This window comes from Sylvia atricapilla, chromosome 1 (genome assembly GCF_009819655.1).
Source record: "Sylvia atricapilla isolate bSylAtr1 chromosome 1, bSylAtr1.pri, whole genome shotgun sequence".
Taxonomy (NCBI): Eukaryota; Metazoa; Chordata; class Aves; order Passeriformes; family Sylviidae; genus Sylvia; species Sylvia atricapilla.
Window position 1 is genome coordinate 130,695,125 of NC_089140.1, and position 12,373 is coordinate 130,707,497.

General features: G+C 41.9%; 1 protein-coding gene across 2 annotated transcripts in view; it reads left to right on the top strand.

Annotated features, from left to right (window-relative positions):
* LAPTM4B (lysosomal protein transmembrane 4 beta) overlaps positions 1 to 12,373 on the top strand; it is a 60,900-nt gene that overhangs the window by 23,703 nt on the left and 24,824 nt on the right. For both annotated transcript variants that reach the window (XM_066334076.1, XM_066334085.1), the window contains exons 3-5: positions 2,271 to 2,344; positions 2,932 to 3,054; positions 10,671 to 10,769. In XM_066334076.1, the coding sequence (XP_066190173.1) occupies positions 2,271 to 2,344; positions 2,932 to 3,054; positions 10,671 to 10,769 (296 nt within the window). The remainder of the gene's footprint in view (positions 1 to 2,270; positions 2,345 to 2,931; positions 3,055 to 10,670; positions 10,770 to 12,373) is intronic.

Below are 12,373 nucleotides of genomic sequence, written 5' to 3' on the forward strand. Positions count from 1 at the left end.
TTTCACAGGTTGTATGTAGGCAGCGTAAATGGCCACACAACCAGAAATGTCTTAAGGGGCTGCAGTACCTTTTATTAGTAGAGGTATGTTTTGTGGATACTTCTTCCTCTTGAGGGCAAAATTCAGAAAATCATTTCAAACAGGCACAGCACACAGCCTTTACAGCTCTTAAAAACCTAGAGACTGGTCGAGGTAATGCAGCTCAAACACTGCACTGGTTGTCTGGATTCTCTACACATTCTAAGAGTAGAATGAGGTGCCTTTGAAGAGCAATTTGGATGCACTGAGATGTCATTCCCTCCTGAATGATGAGCAGGGAGCCCAGCTGCCTCCCAATGGCATTGTGTAGCACCCATGAGCTGAGTTGCCGGAAGCCACTGTGAAGGAATTGGGGAGTTCCAGAGTGAGCTAAACTCACTGCTGAGTGCAGGCCCCTCTCCTGGGTGAGACCTGCTTATTTTGACAATAAGATTCAAGCATTTTTACTGTGAGAAAGGACATCTGTGCTCCAGGGCCTCATCAGACTACAGTAGTTTGAATGTGCTTCTCCAAGTGCCAGGAAAGGGCACTTTATCCTTCAGATTTAATCCATTAAATTAGGAAGTAGACTGTCACAGGACTTCTTCTGAGTCCCTATGCAGTCACAAGGATAAACTCTGGGGGCAAGAGAAAGAGAACAAGAATCCTGAAACGTAGGACACAGGCAGTGTTCTGGAAAAGGAGAGACATAGGTTCTAAAGTCCATAATCCAGCTGTTGGGAGGTACAGTGCCCAAGGAGTCAGATAACATAAGCAGCTCTGGAGATGTCCTCACCTGGCAGCTTCACAAATCTCAGGTTCCTCTCTGCATGAGCCTGCAGAAATCTGGATTATTGCCATCTAGGGCAAAGTTTGTGTTCCCTCAGGCGCAGGAGGATCAAGGACTGAGTCTTTTGTTTTCTACATGGATGAGCATTCTGGTAGGCTGGAAATAATGACAGACAAGACTTAGTGCATGTCCTTCTTCCTCAGCCATGACCTGGGTGAGCCTGCACTGCTTCCTGGTGGTGGCAGGTGAGACCAGACCCTGTCAAAGCCTTGGGTGAACTTGGGAGCTGAGTTGAGGACTGTTCCATGCTGTGGGATGCTCCTTGCCATGTGCTGGAGTTAGATGTTGTGGCAGCTCTGTGATGAAATGATGTCATCTATACACTTTGAATGCTTCCAAAGTCAGGGTAATGAACACCCTGAACGTTGTCATATGTTTGTGCATCTCAGAGGTCCTCCAATACCTCATCTAGGCAGGTAGTTTAAATGCAGCTGGTGACAGCAATGTGAACAGCAGGTGCCTCACCAATACCCACAGAGGTGGGATCTCTAAAGCCGTGTCCTATGTACCTCATGTCCTCTGTCCTCTTTGTGCGCTGGCTTAACCTCAGAAAAATAGGCACAATGTTCGATTGCACTCCCAAACTGTAAGGTCAAGTTCAGAAATTCACAGTGGTCTGTAATGATATCTAGGGATGTGCACATGAAAAGACCAAATGTGTAATTTTTTCGCCCAGGATCTCCTTCCAGCTCCTCACGGCTTAGGAACTTCTTAAATCTAATGAAAAGTTAAAGAAAAGCTGATTAGCAGTATAAGAAAAAGATAGGAGCCCTGTAATTCCTCCAATCAAAAACATTAATGAATATTCTCCTTCCTTTACTGCTTTAACTTTCCCAACAGTTATGCATTTTCATTAATAAATGTATCTCTGTAGTATTCTTGGTTGAAATGAAAATTTTCAAGATCTTATTTCTGCTGTAAGATGCCTTTATCTGCCAGTTTTGCTACTTTTCCAGTATAGAGATATGTGAGCAATGCTATGCAGCAGCTGTTGGTGAAGAAACAATCTGTAGCACAGAACTGCAGACACATTCTGACTACAGATACCAGCACCACCAATAAAATAGTCTTGTCAAAACTGCTTCTGATTTTTGAAAATCCTTAGAAAAATTAGACTACTCATCTCCATAGTCTTATAGAGGCTGTAGTGGTTTGCACAGTGTTAGTGTGAGTGTCAGCACAGTGTAATGCTGCAGGCTTGCACTGACAGAAGCACTGTCTGTGCTTCTTGCATTTAGGAAGTTCCCCACAAAAGCCAGATATTTCTTCCAGCAGTGGCTGAACAATGCACCTGACCCCGTCTCCCACCCTGCTCTTTGAGATGCTCTGCACAAGGGAGGTGGCAAAATAACTGAACCAAGCTCTGAATTTGTCTGCAGTCATTGGTGTGTCTCTTTTCCAGATATGTGCATTGCCACCGCAATTTCTCTCCTTATGATTCTGATCTGTGCAATGGCTACGTATGGCGCATATAAGGTAATTCATTTTATTGGGTGAAGACACGAATAAAGTGAGCTACACAACTCCATAGAAACAAAATTAGGAAAACTATTTTCTAGAACTGCTTCTTTAGCTTGTTTAGCTGAAGATTGAGAGAAGGGAAAAAAAAAAGAAGTTGAAGCGGCAGCAGAACTGATTGCTTAGATCAGTGGTACCCCAGGGCGCCCTGCTGCAGTTGTCTTGATTGTCTGCAGTTTCAATGTGAGTGAGCAAATGGAGAATTCAGAGAATTGAATCTTGTACTTGTCAAAATTAAGGGAATTTTTTCCCATTCACCTCCCAAGCCTGTGGTTTGTCCCAACATTAATCCTATTAATTAGAAAGGGAAAATATTGTGTGGTTTCTAAATCTCCTAATGTAACAAGTCATGGGAGTTGCACCGCACATATTACTGCAGTATAGCATCCAAATCGCCTTGGCCAAACCTTTTGGGTGAATGTCATACCTCTTTTAACTGATTTAATACTCCATAATGTCAAATATTCCTTAGATTCCTTTAGAAAGACATATATTCCTCTATTTTAACTTATGGCTGATGAGTTTCTTATTTATTTCCTTTTTAGCAACATGCGGCTTGGATCATCCCTTTCTTCTGTTACCAGATCTTTGACTTTGCTCTCAACACGTTGGTTGCCATCAGTGTACTTGTCTATCCCAGCACAATTCAGGACTACCTCCGTCAACTGGTAAATCACTTAATGTTCACAGGCTTTTGGGGGGAAAATCTCTGTAAAGTGCCAGTTTTGCCCTATATTTCTAGCCGATGGTATCCTTCTCATGCAGTTCTTGAGAAGTTCTTTCAGTTGTTGCCAGTCTGAATTCAGCATCCCTGCAAGGCTACATTACTAAGTTACTACAATACTGTGAAAAACTCAGAAGTTTTGCAATGATGTGAAAGCTCTCAGCACCATTCATTTAGAGTGAGACTCATATTGCAAGAACTGGATGATAAATAATTGCCTTTGCATTCAGAGTTATTGTGTTTATATCCAGTGGCTTTGGTACTATTTCAAGGATATTTTGTTGCTCCTTTTAATTTATTCAGTAGCTGTAACACATTTAATTAGGCAGGAGTTTGATTGAGTGTAGGGTTGGTTTTGCTAGAAAATATTTTGGCTTCTGTCCTAGGGACGTTTAGAAGCTCCAAAGCTTCTCGTTCTGCTTTGGGCAAACATCTATGGCCAGTATTGCATAAGTGCACAAGGTGTGATCACAACCCCGTAGAGCCCACCAGCCCCTCTCTCATCACAGGACCACGTCCTGTGTCCAGCAGGGTTCATGTGGAGTCACAGAGCTCTGGAGAAGCCAGAACTGCAAATCTGCCTTGAGAACCTGAATACAGATTAGCTTGGCTGTGAACTTTGTTGTGCGGATGGAAAGCTGGCCAGTATAAATAATAGGTGATGAGAAACAGCAGGCAGATAAGTAGGCACACAAATCTGCAGAAGAGGCAATGTGTCATGCCAGCGAGAGCTGGGGTGCATCAGGAGCCTGTTATCGTTCATCTTATTTAATGCCCACCTGCACTCACAGCTGATGGTGCACTGGAAGAGAGGCAGAGGAATAAACCAAAAGGTTCTCAGAGATACACGTGGAAAAGAGAAAATCACAGCCATGGTTTGGGAGTGCTAAAGCTGGCACTGCCATTGCTGGAGCCCTCCTGCCTGTCCTTTGCCTGCGGACCCTTGCTGCTGCATTGATGCCAGCCCTGCTCTTGTGGCAGCACAAACATCCGTGTAGGTGCAGAACTCCCCCCACCCCCCAGAGCATGAGTCTTAGTCTCTGTGCAAGAACATCAAGGGGACAAAAACAGGCTGGGAAATGTGCACTTTAAAGCCTCTGCTCTTCTGCTGAAAATCTGCTGCTACATTTGGAGCTGAGTCACTAGAAGGGCAAAGACCAGCTGTTCCTCTTGAAATGTGTGCTAAAACATCCCTTTATTTTCTTGCAGATAAAAAAAAAAATAGGTCCTTCTGTAGCAGAAATAGAGCAGGCCTTGGAAGGGATTGGGTATGGTGAAGCAGAGCATTCTGTGATCTGTACTGCTGCTCTGGAGTGTTGAATCTTTGGTTGCACACATCTGTGTTTTGCTGTTGTAAATTATATTCTGGACTGGTAATGAAGTGCCACAGGACTTCAGGCATGCTAAACTGTCAGTGCTCAGAAGGGCAAGGGGGATTTCCAGGATAATTATAGGCTGATTAGCCTGACATTGCTACCAAGCAGAATAATAACAGAAGGGCTGGGGCTGAGAGGACAGTCAATTGATAATGGATGGGACCAGAAAAAAATTATTAATGACTGCCAGCACAGTTTCATGAAAAATCAGTCCTGCAGGCAAACTCATTTTCCTTCACTGACAAGATTACTGACTTCATCAATAAAGATGGGCAGGGGCATAATGGACTTTCATGAGATGTTTGACTTCAGCAGCATGATGCTCAGAGCATCAATAAAGCACTAGATCAATACAGGATGTATCACGTGGATTGGGAGAGGTTAGCTGGCAGACTGTAAAGGGTTCTGGTCAAGCTGACCGTCTGCCAGTGAGTTTCTATTTTGAGTAGAGGAAAGTCTCCAGGATTCAGCAGTAGATTTCATGCTCCTACTGACTTCCATTAATAATGTTGGACCCCCAGAGGCACTTCACAATAGCTGGTATCAGCCATGGGAGAGCTTCTGCAGGCTCATTGTCTAGAGGGATTGAGTCCTTTGGTGGGAGGTTGTGAGCAGGAGTATAATCTGGCTGTTCTCTGTCATCCTCTGGGAGATCCTACCCTACATTGCCCAGAGTGAGCACATCTCTGCATTTCCCAGTGGCAGTACTTGTGACTTTTCCTTGTAAATTCACTTCTAATAAAACCCATGGCTGACACTGAGCTAGACTGCCTGAGAACTTGAGTTCGGCCATTAATGTGTGCTACAGAGATAAATGCATAGAAATTTAAAAGCCTGAACAGTACAGATGAGCATATGGTTTGACAACTGTGTCTGGGATGCAGTGACCCTGTAAGCAGCCTAGGGATTTAAGTGCCAAAACTAGTGTCCCTCAGTTGTTTTGCTGTTTGCAAAAAATTGCACTTGGGATTTGTGGACAGAAAAAAGAGCAATTAATAGTAGGGTAGAGGAGACTCTCTTCTCTGTTATTAGTGTGGATTTTCTCCATCTATTTGAGGAGTCTGGTTGTAAAAAAACAATGCTTAAAAGTCAGAGAACATGCAGAAAAAAGTTCCTTAAAACCTATATAAAAGTTGGATATATTGTAGTTTGATGAGAGACAATTAGCTTTTCCTGCTTCATTTACTGAGAAGGAAGACCAGAGGTAGTGCCATTAGAGGTTTCATATGCAAAATAATGAGGTATTAAAAGGCTGTTTAAATTAGGTATAAGGCATAATGCTAATGAGCAGCTGGAAGCTAGTCCAAGTTAAGTTCATTTAGAAACAAGGATTAGTTTGTATTTTATAATTGGTGTTGGAGATTACTGATGGGGAAAAACTATCAAGAGCTGTGAGGAATTTTGAACAGTTAATATCACCTGTTCAAAAAAGTTCTGAAGCTGTTCTGCATCTACTTTGAAGCTGATTATGCCTCCTGTGTCTTAGCTGTGGTCCTGAGCACGAATGGCTCAATTGGAACCTCTTGTCCCTTTACCTGGAAGGGCCACATCTGTTGGCATAAAGTTGCTGCATTTGGTTCAGCGTAAATACACTCTGAGTGGGCAGAAGCAAAGGGGAGATGTGAAGGGCACATCCACCATTATCAGATATTCAGACATGGGACAAGATGAAAATCAATGCAAGCAATTACACGTTAATTGCAGTGCCATTGGGGTGTGATCCTTCCTGATGGTTTGCAAATAAGCCCTAGGGTTGTCTTGCCCTCACTCCCTTTGCAGTGTTCTGCCAGGGTAGGCAGGAAACAAGGATTGTGTTTCTTCCTGGTATTCTTACAGTTTCTGTTCCTCTAAAACTGCTTTGCATCTGGGAAATTATATTTTAGGGGGCACAGCTCCATAAGGTAAATGAAAAATCCCAACTGTTGTTCAAATCCATTATTGAATATCCAGAAGAAACTCTGTATTTGGTAACAGAATACATTTAGCATTTAGTAAAAGAATATATTTAGTCTCAGAAGAATTTTTTGTTTGTTCTAATGTGAGGAAGGCCCTGTTTCTTTAACCATTTCTACTTCACTATGATCTAGTATCATTATATAGTTAGTTTGGTGCACATCTGCCAGATTTCAGTCTGTCAGTGATGAGTTACAGCTACTGTGAAAGTCTCCATGTACTTCTAGCAAAATGATGAGTATATACCAAGAAGCTGGTCAGGGCTATAGCTGAAAATGTTGTAATTGTGTTCACAGGGTGAACATCAGTCTACACTGGCTTCTTCTTTCCTAGGAACAGTGTCTTTGGAAACTTCTTGTTGCCTTTTTTTGCATGCAGCAAATCCAACATGTGTAAAATAAAAATAATTTTAATTCTTGGTCTAAAGCAGTTTGACCTAAAGCACATTTTTTCATTTAACCCAAATAAATCTTTGATATATGGGTGTTTTAAAGCCTTCAAATTAAACACTTCATCTTCTGTCATCTGATAACAGCATATGAAATGGATTGAAGCAGAGGTGCAGAACAGGCTGGTCTGCAACTGAGTTATGCAACCTTTTTCAAATCAAAGTGCAGGACTATGACAGTTCATCTAAACAAAATTTCAAAGTATATCAAGTAGCTTTACTGTGGGATTGCCTGCAATGCTGCTGCCAACAATTCAGGTGGTACTAGTCATGCTTTTAAATCCATGGAGAAATGCCTAGAGAACATAAAAGAGATTAACCTAAAGAAATTTTTCCTATAAACTAAAGCTTAAAACCTAAATATCCTTTCTGACATTTTAATGCCATTTTATAATTCCAAAGAAGTACCGCTAACTTCATAGCAGAGCTTTACAAATTCTACAGACACATTGCTGGTTTTTTTTCAATTTTGTAAGATTTTTATATTTTGAGGATTGTAACTTGGAATGACGACTCACACTGTATTTTGAAGTGGGGTTTTTGTGGTCCAAGGGGAAGGAAGATGTGAAAGATTATGCAAGCAGGCTGAGGGAATGAGAAATGGCTTTAGCCTTTGTAATTTTATTATTCTTCTGTGTTTGTACAATACCAATCCAGTAAAAATGTACTTCCCATGCATGTTTTAGAGTCCTTTTAAGCATCTAATAGGGCTTTGATATGAATAAGAAGTAACTTTTTAAAATTACAAGTGTATCAGGTGTATTATTATACATGCAGCTCTCTCCATGTCCATGACAAGGTTATAAATGACACTTTAATTATGACTTTAGCATGCCTGTGCAACACCAGTACAACTACCTTTTGTTTGTATAGAAGATTTCATCATGTTCTGCTCCAAAACCACTCCTGTGTTTCCAGTGATAGGCTTGATTTTTCCTACCCAGATATATTTCAGTCTCAGCTTCATCAAACCTTGCGCAACATTTGACACTGATCTTTTTCCAAAAGTTGCAGCGCCAAGCCTGGTGCCTGGAACCTTCCCAGCAGCAGGATTTCAGCTACTGGTCTTCCCACAGGAGAGCAAACTCCCAAGGCAGGACCAGAATTTCTTGTCTCACCTCATGTATCCACATCAGTATTTAAGTTCATCTTTGCAGTCAGCGAACACCAGTGGTTTTATTCATCTGAACCTCTCTTGGTACCTGCTTTCCGTGGGAGTTAATGAGATTTTGGGAACAGTTGCAGCTGTGGGATGGGACCCTACAGGCTGCCTAATGGCACCAGTTCCATGATGGTCCCTGGAGCCAGCTGAGATGCTTCCTACCATCTTTCCTGCTTCTTTGCCAAAGGTGCAGGTTTTATAAATAGGTTTTCCTACAGCACTGAAGGGGTTTGTCGTTGTGACTTAGGATCAGACTGCTCATAGGCTGGCCCAGCCCAGTTTGCAAAAAAAGACGAAGGGGTTTCTTCCATGCTGACCCAACGCTACTGGGCTGTCCATCAGAGAAATGAAAGCTTTGTCTCAAACACAGGAAGCCTGGAAGCTCCAGAAGAGGCTGACTTGAGTTTTCACATCCTGCACCAAGATCTCCCAGGCACCCGTGGTGGGGCTGGGCACCCACCGCCTCGCTGGGGCTGCGTACACCTCTCGTCTCTTCAGGACAGAGACTCATAAAGCTGAGCCCAGAGGGGACAAACCACAGTGTTTGTTCCTCACGTGCTCTCCTGGCTTTGCTGAAATACTTGTTGAAACACTGGTGCTGATAATGAGGGAATGCCATGCACTGCTGAGCAGCACATCCCACACCAGACTTCACCAGGTGAAGCAGATGATCCTGCTTTTCAAATGTTCTTGGTCCAGTAGATGTTTCTGCTTTTCAAGGAAGTAAGAACTTGGTCATTTGCCTCCTCTTGCCCCTTTGCCCTCCTCTTGCCCCTGTGCAAATCCCTCTTGAGCTGATGTCTAGAAACAGCCCATTAGATTATGGCCAAAAAAACCAGCATGCAGTTGTCCAGTCTTTGACCAGCAACTGATTCCCAAAAGCCAGGTTTTTCTTAGGAGAACCAAAGCCTTAATAGGAATTTTTTAGTACATTCGCAAACTATTTTGACTTATTTTCTTAATGGTAGGTCAGTACTGAAAAAATCATTTGAGTACAGATTTACTGTAACTGTCCTTGACTATGACTGGACTTTCTAATTTCCTAACTTATGTTGTCCCTTCTGCAAGCAGAAGGGCAGGTTGGGGCATTAATACTTAAATTTTATGCATGTAAAGTTTTTGTTTAATTTTGCATCGTTTCTTTGCATTTCATCTTGCTTTCTTGGTCTCTGGGTGACTGCATCCACTATATTTAGAATAACCTTCTGTGTAAAAAAAAAAAAAAAAAAAAAAGCAGTAACTTATTGAATTACAGCAAGCTAGTTCCCTACGAAAACTGTACCTCGACAAAGGAGATAACATGATAACAACTTCAGCCATGGAATTCAGTACAGGAACAGAAACGTTGCTGTCAAGAAGCGGAAAATGTGCTTATGTAACATTTATCTGCAAAGGGTTACAGCTGCTGTTGATGTTAACGACTCTGAACAGTTCATGGAAGCGCTAAATAAAGAGCTATTCTCAGTAGCAGCTGTCCAAAAAACAGATAATTTCCTGATGCACTGGGCTGAGTGCTGGAATAAGGGTTATTAAGGGGTTACTCTGGATTTACACCATCATTGCCAAGAATACAGTTATAGCTCGGTCTAGTTAATTGTCCTGACAAGGATGCAGAGTTGGCCTGGTTAAGTAATTAGACCTGTAAGGGAAAAGGGAAGCTGTGTGGAAGGAACTATTGCATTCAGATATAATGAGCTACTGTTGCAGTGGAGCTATCTTTTGTGGAGAACAGCTCTCTGTCTGTGAACAATGGTTTATTCTAACTGAAACAGGAACTTGTGTCTTGCAGTATTTCACAACTATTTGGAACATTTATTTTAAAGAGCATGGAGTTTTTAAGCAATAAAAAAATACAGTAAAACATTTTTAAGGGATGTTTTTCCATCACTTATCCTAAAGTGTTTCACAGCTGTAAATCACTAGAGCCTGTGCTAAGCCGGAAGATTCATTTTGTCACCTCTATTTCAAATATGTGGTAACAGAAGGGCATGGGGCACATTTCCACATTTCAGCTTGAAATCATGAGGTGGCTCCCCTGTAAAACCCCTCACTCCATGGGACACTCACTTAGACAGCAGCACTAACAAGTGTTCCTAGAAAAGTAGTCCAAATTTAGCCAAAACAAGATGGAGTAGAATAGATTCAATGTATTTTGAAATGTCATAAAATATTAGGTGGAAGGGTTATGCTGTCCAGTTTTTCCTGCTTTGGCTTTCTGGAAAGAGCTTCCACTGTTCTTCAGCAACTAGTGCCAGTGTAATGATTACTCAGAGATTTGCTTGCCATTTCCTATGGTGGAATATTTCCTGCTGCAAAGCTCTCAGACTTCTGCTAGTTTGTGTCAGATACAAACCCAGTGTGCAGCAAGGAAGAGAGAGCCCACACCACATCTAAAGCAAAAAGCAAATCCCTCAGCCCTCCAGGGAACCCATGGCAGCTGAGTGTTCCCGATGCCTGTTGTAGCCACACTTACTGAAACTGGTTGTTGGTGGGGAGAGCTCCCAGTTTGGTAGATCACAGAAAGCTTTGTAGACTGTTAATTATAGAATGCACTAGTTAAACGGCTCTTAAATTACTTGTGAGATTGACTCATAGTGTTTTGCTTATTTTTGCTTATGCAGCCCAGCAATTTTCCCTACAAGGAAGAGATTATGTCTGTGAACCCTACGTGTCTGGTTGTGATTATCCTCCTTTTCATAAGTATCATTTTGGCTTTTAAGGTAAGTGCACTGTTTTGTATAAAGTCCACTTGTGGTCATGGATGGAATGTCCCTTGCTGGGAGGTGTGTCTTTAGAAGAGTTCTGGGTAACCACACCCCCAGCAGCCTGATACCTATATGAAACAGGATTATAGGAATCATGAAAAAATTGTGACAAATCTCACAGATAAACACAAGAACATATAGTCCACAATGGGGAAGTGTGATGCTTGTAAGAGGCTCATGGCTTATCAGTCCTTTGAAGCAGTGGATCTAGTGGACAAGGGAGATCCTGTTGATACAGGCTTCTTGTTTTTATTTCAGAACATGTTTGGCAGTATGTCTCATGAAAAACTTTAAAAACCACCCTAAGATGTGTAGGGAGAAAAGGTAATCTCACTGACTGTAGCTATGGAATAACAAATAAGGATAAATTATCTGAACTTTCCAACACTGCGACCCATGCAGTTCAGTGCATTCGTAAGAGATCTGGGAAGGAGAAGGAAATCAACAACATTTTTTCCAATGGCATTCAGAATAGGGATAATAATTACCCAAGAAATCTTTGCAGGAGAATCTCATGGGATGGACTGACTGAACAAGGAAATGGTAGAGAAACTCAGTGGTGAAAAATTCTGAGTAGTGGGCACTGAGGAAGCACACTCTTGTTTCACAAACACTGCAGTGGACTCTGAAGTAAGCGTGACCACCTGTAAAAGGGTCCTTGTAGCTGTCACAGATAGACCTGTGAAAATAGTAGTTCATTTCTGGTCAAAAAAGTAAATAAAATGTTAAGAATATTAAGAAAGGAATAGAAAAACCAAAATATAAATTGTATCATTTCTTAGCCAATTTTGTTGCCTACTATCTTTGGAAGCATGACTTCCCTTCTGGTGCCCTGTCTTAGAGTTTTGTAGAGCAGGTAAATAAATCCAAGCAATCTCTCCTGGGAGGAGCACCAGAAAGAACTGTCAAGCAACAGAAGGACACAGGGAATGAGAACTTATTTGGTGTTATGCAAACCTAGTGGGTGAGAGGGCTGGAGGTGGCAGGTACTAGGCAAAGGGGAGATGGAGCATCACCCAGAGCAGCCAGAGAGGGCTCGTGTGAAACCACCACCTCCAGGCTGACTGTCCAGTGTGGCAGCCCCCACCTGCTGTGGGTTAGAAGTTCAAAAGGAGCACAGAATAAGATCAGACAAATTAATGCAGGAACAACTTCCTGTTGCTCCAACTAGTACCCTTGTAAAATATGTCCAATTGGACCTCTTGTAAAATATGCTGGTGTGTTATCCCAAAGAGTCACAGTGACACCAAAGATGTTGCTTCCAGACAACACATTTGACAGCATATACAGGGAATGTTACTGTGGCAAAAGAGGTAGATTAGGTTATTGAAGCTACTTCAAAATTGGTGAAAGAAACCAAACAGATAGGGTGTATTAAAGTGCTGTTGGAAGCTGTGCTCACTTTCTGTGATTTTGCAATAGAGTTTAGCCTTCTGGCCTTATATGTTCACAACTGTACAGCTGATTTTATTTGCACTTCTAAAAAATATGTGTGAATTTAATAAATCCCTAGATTTATCAGTTTCCACAAGGAATGTGTTCAAAAAAATTTCTCCAAT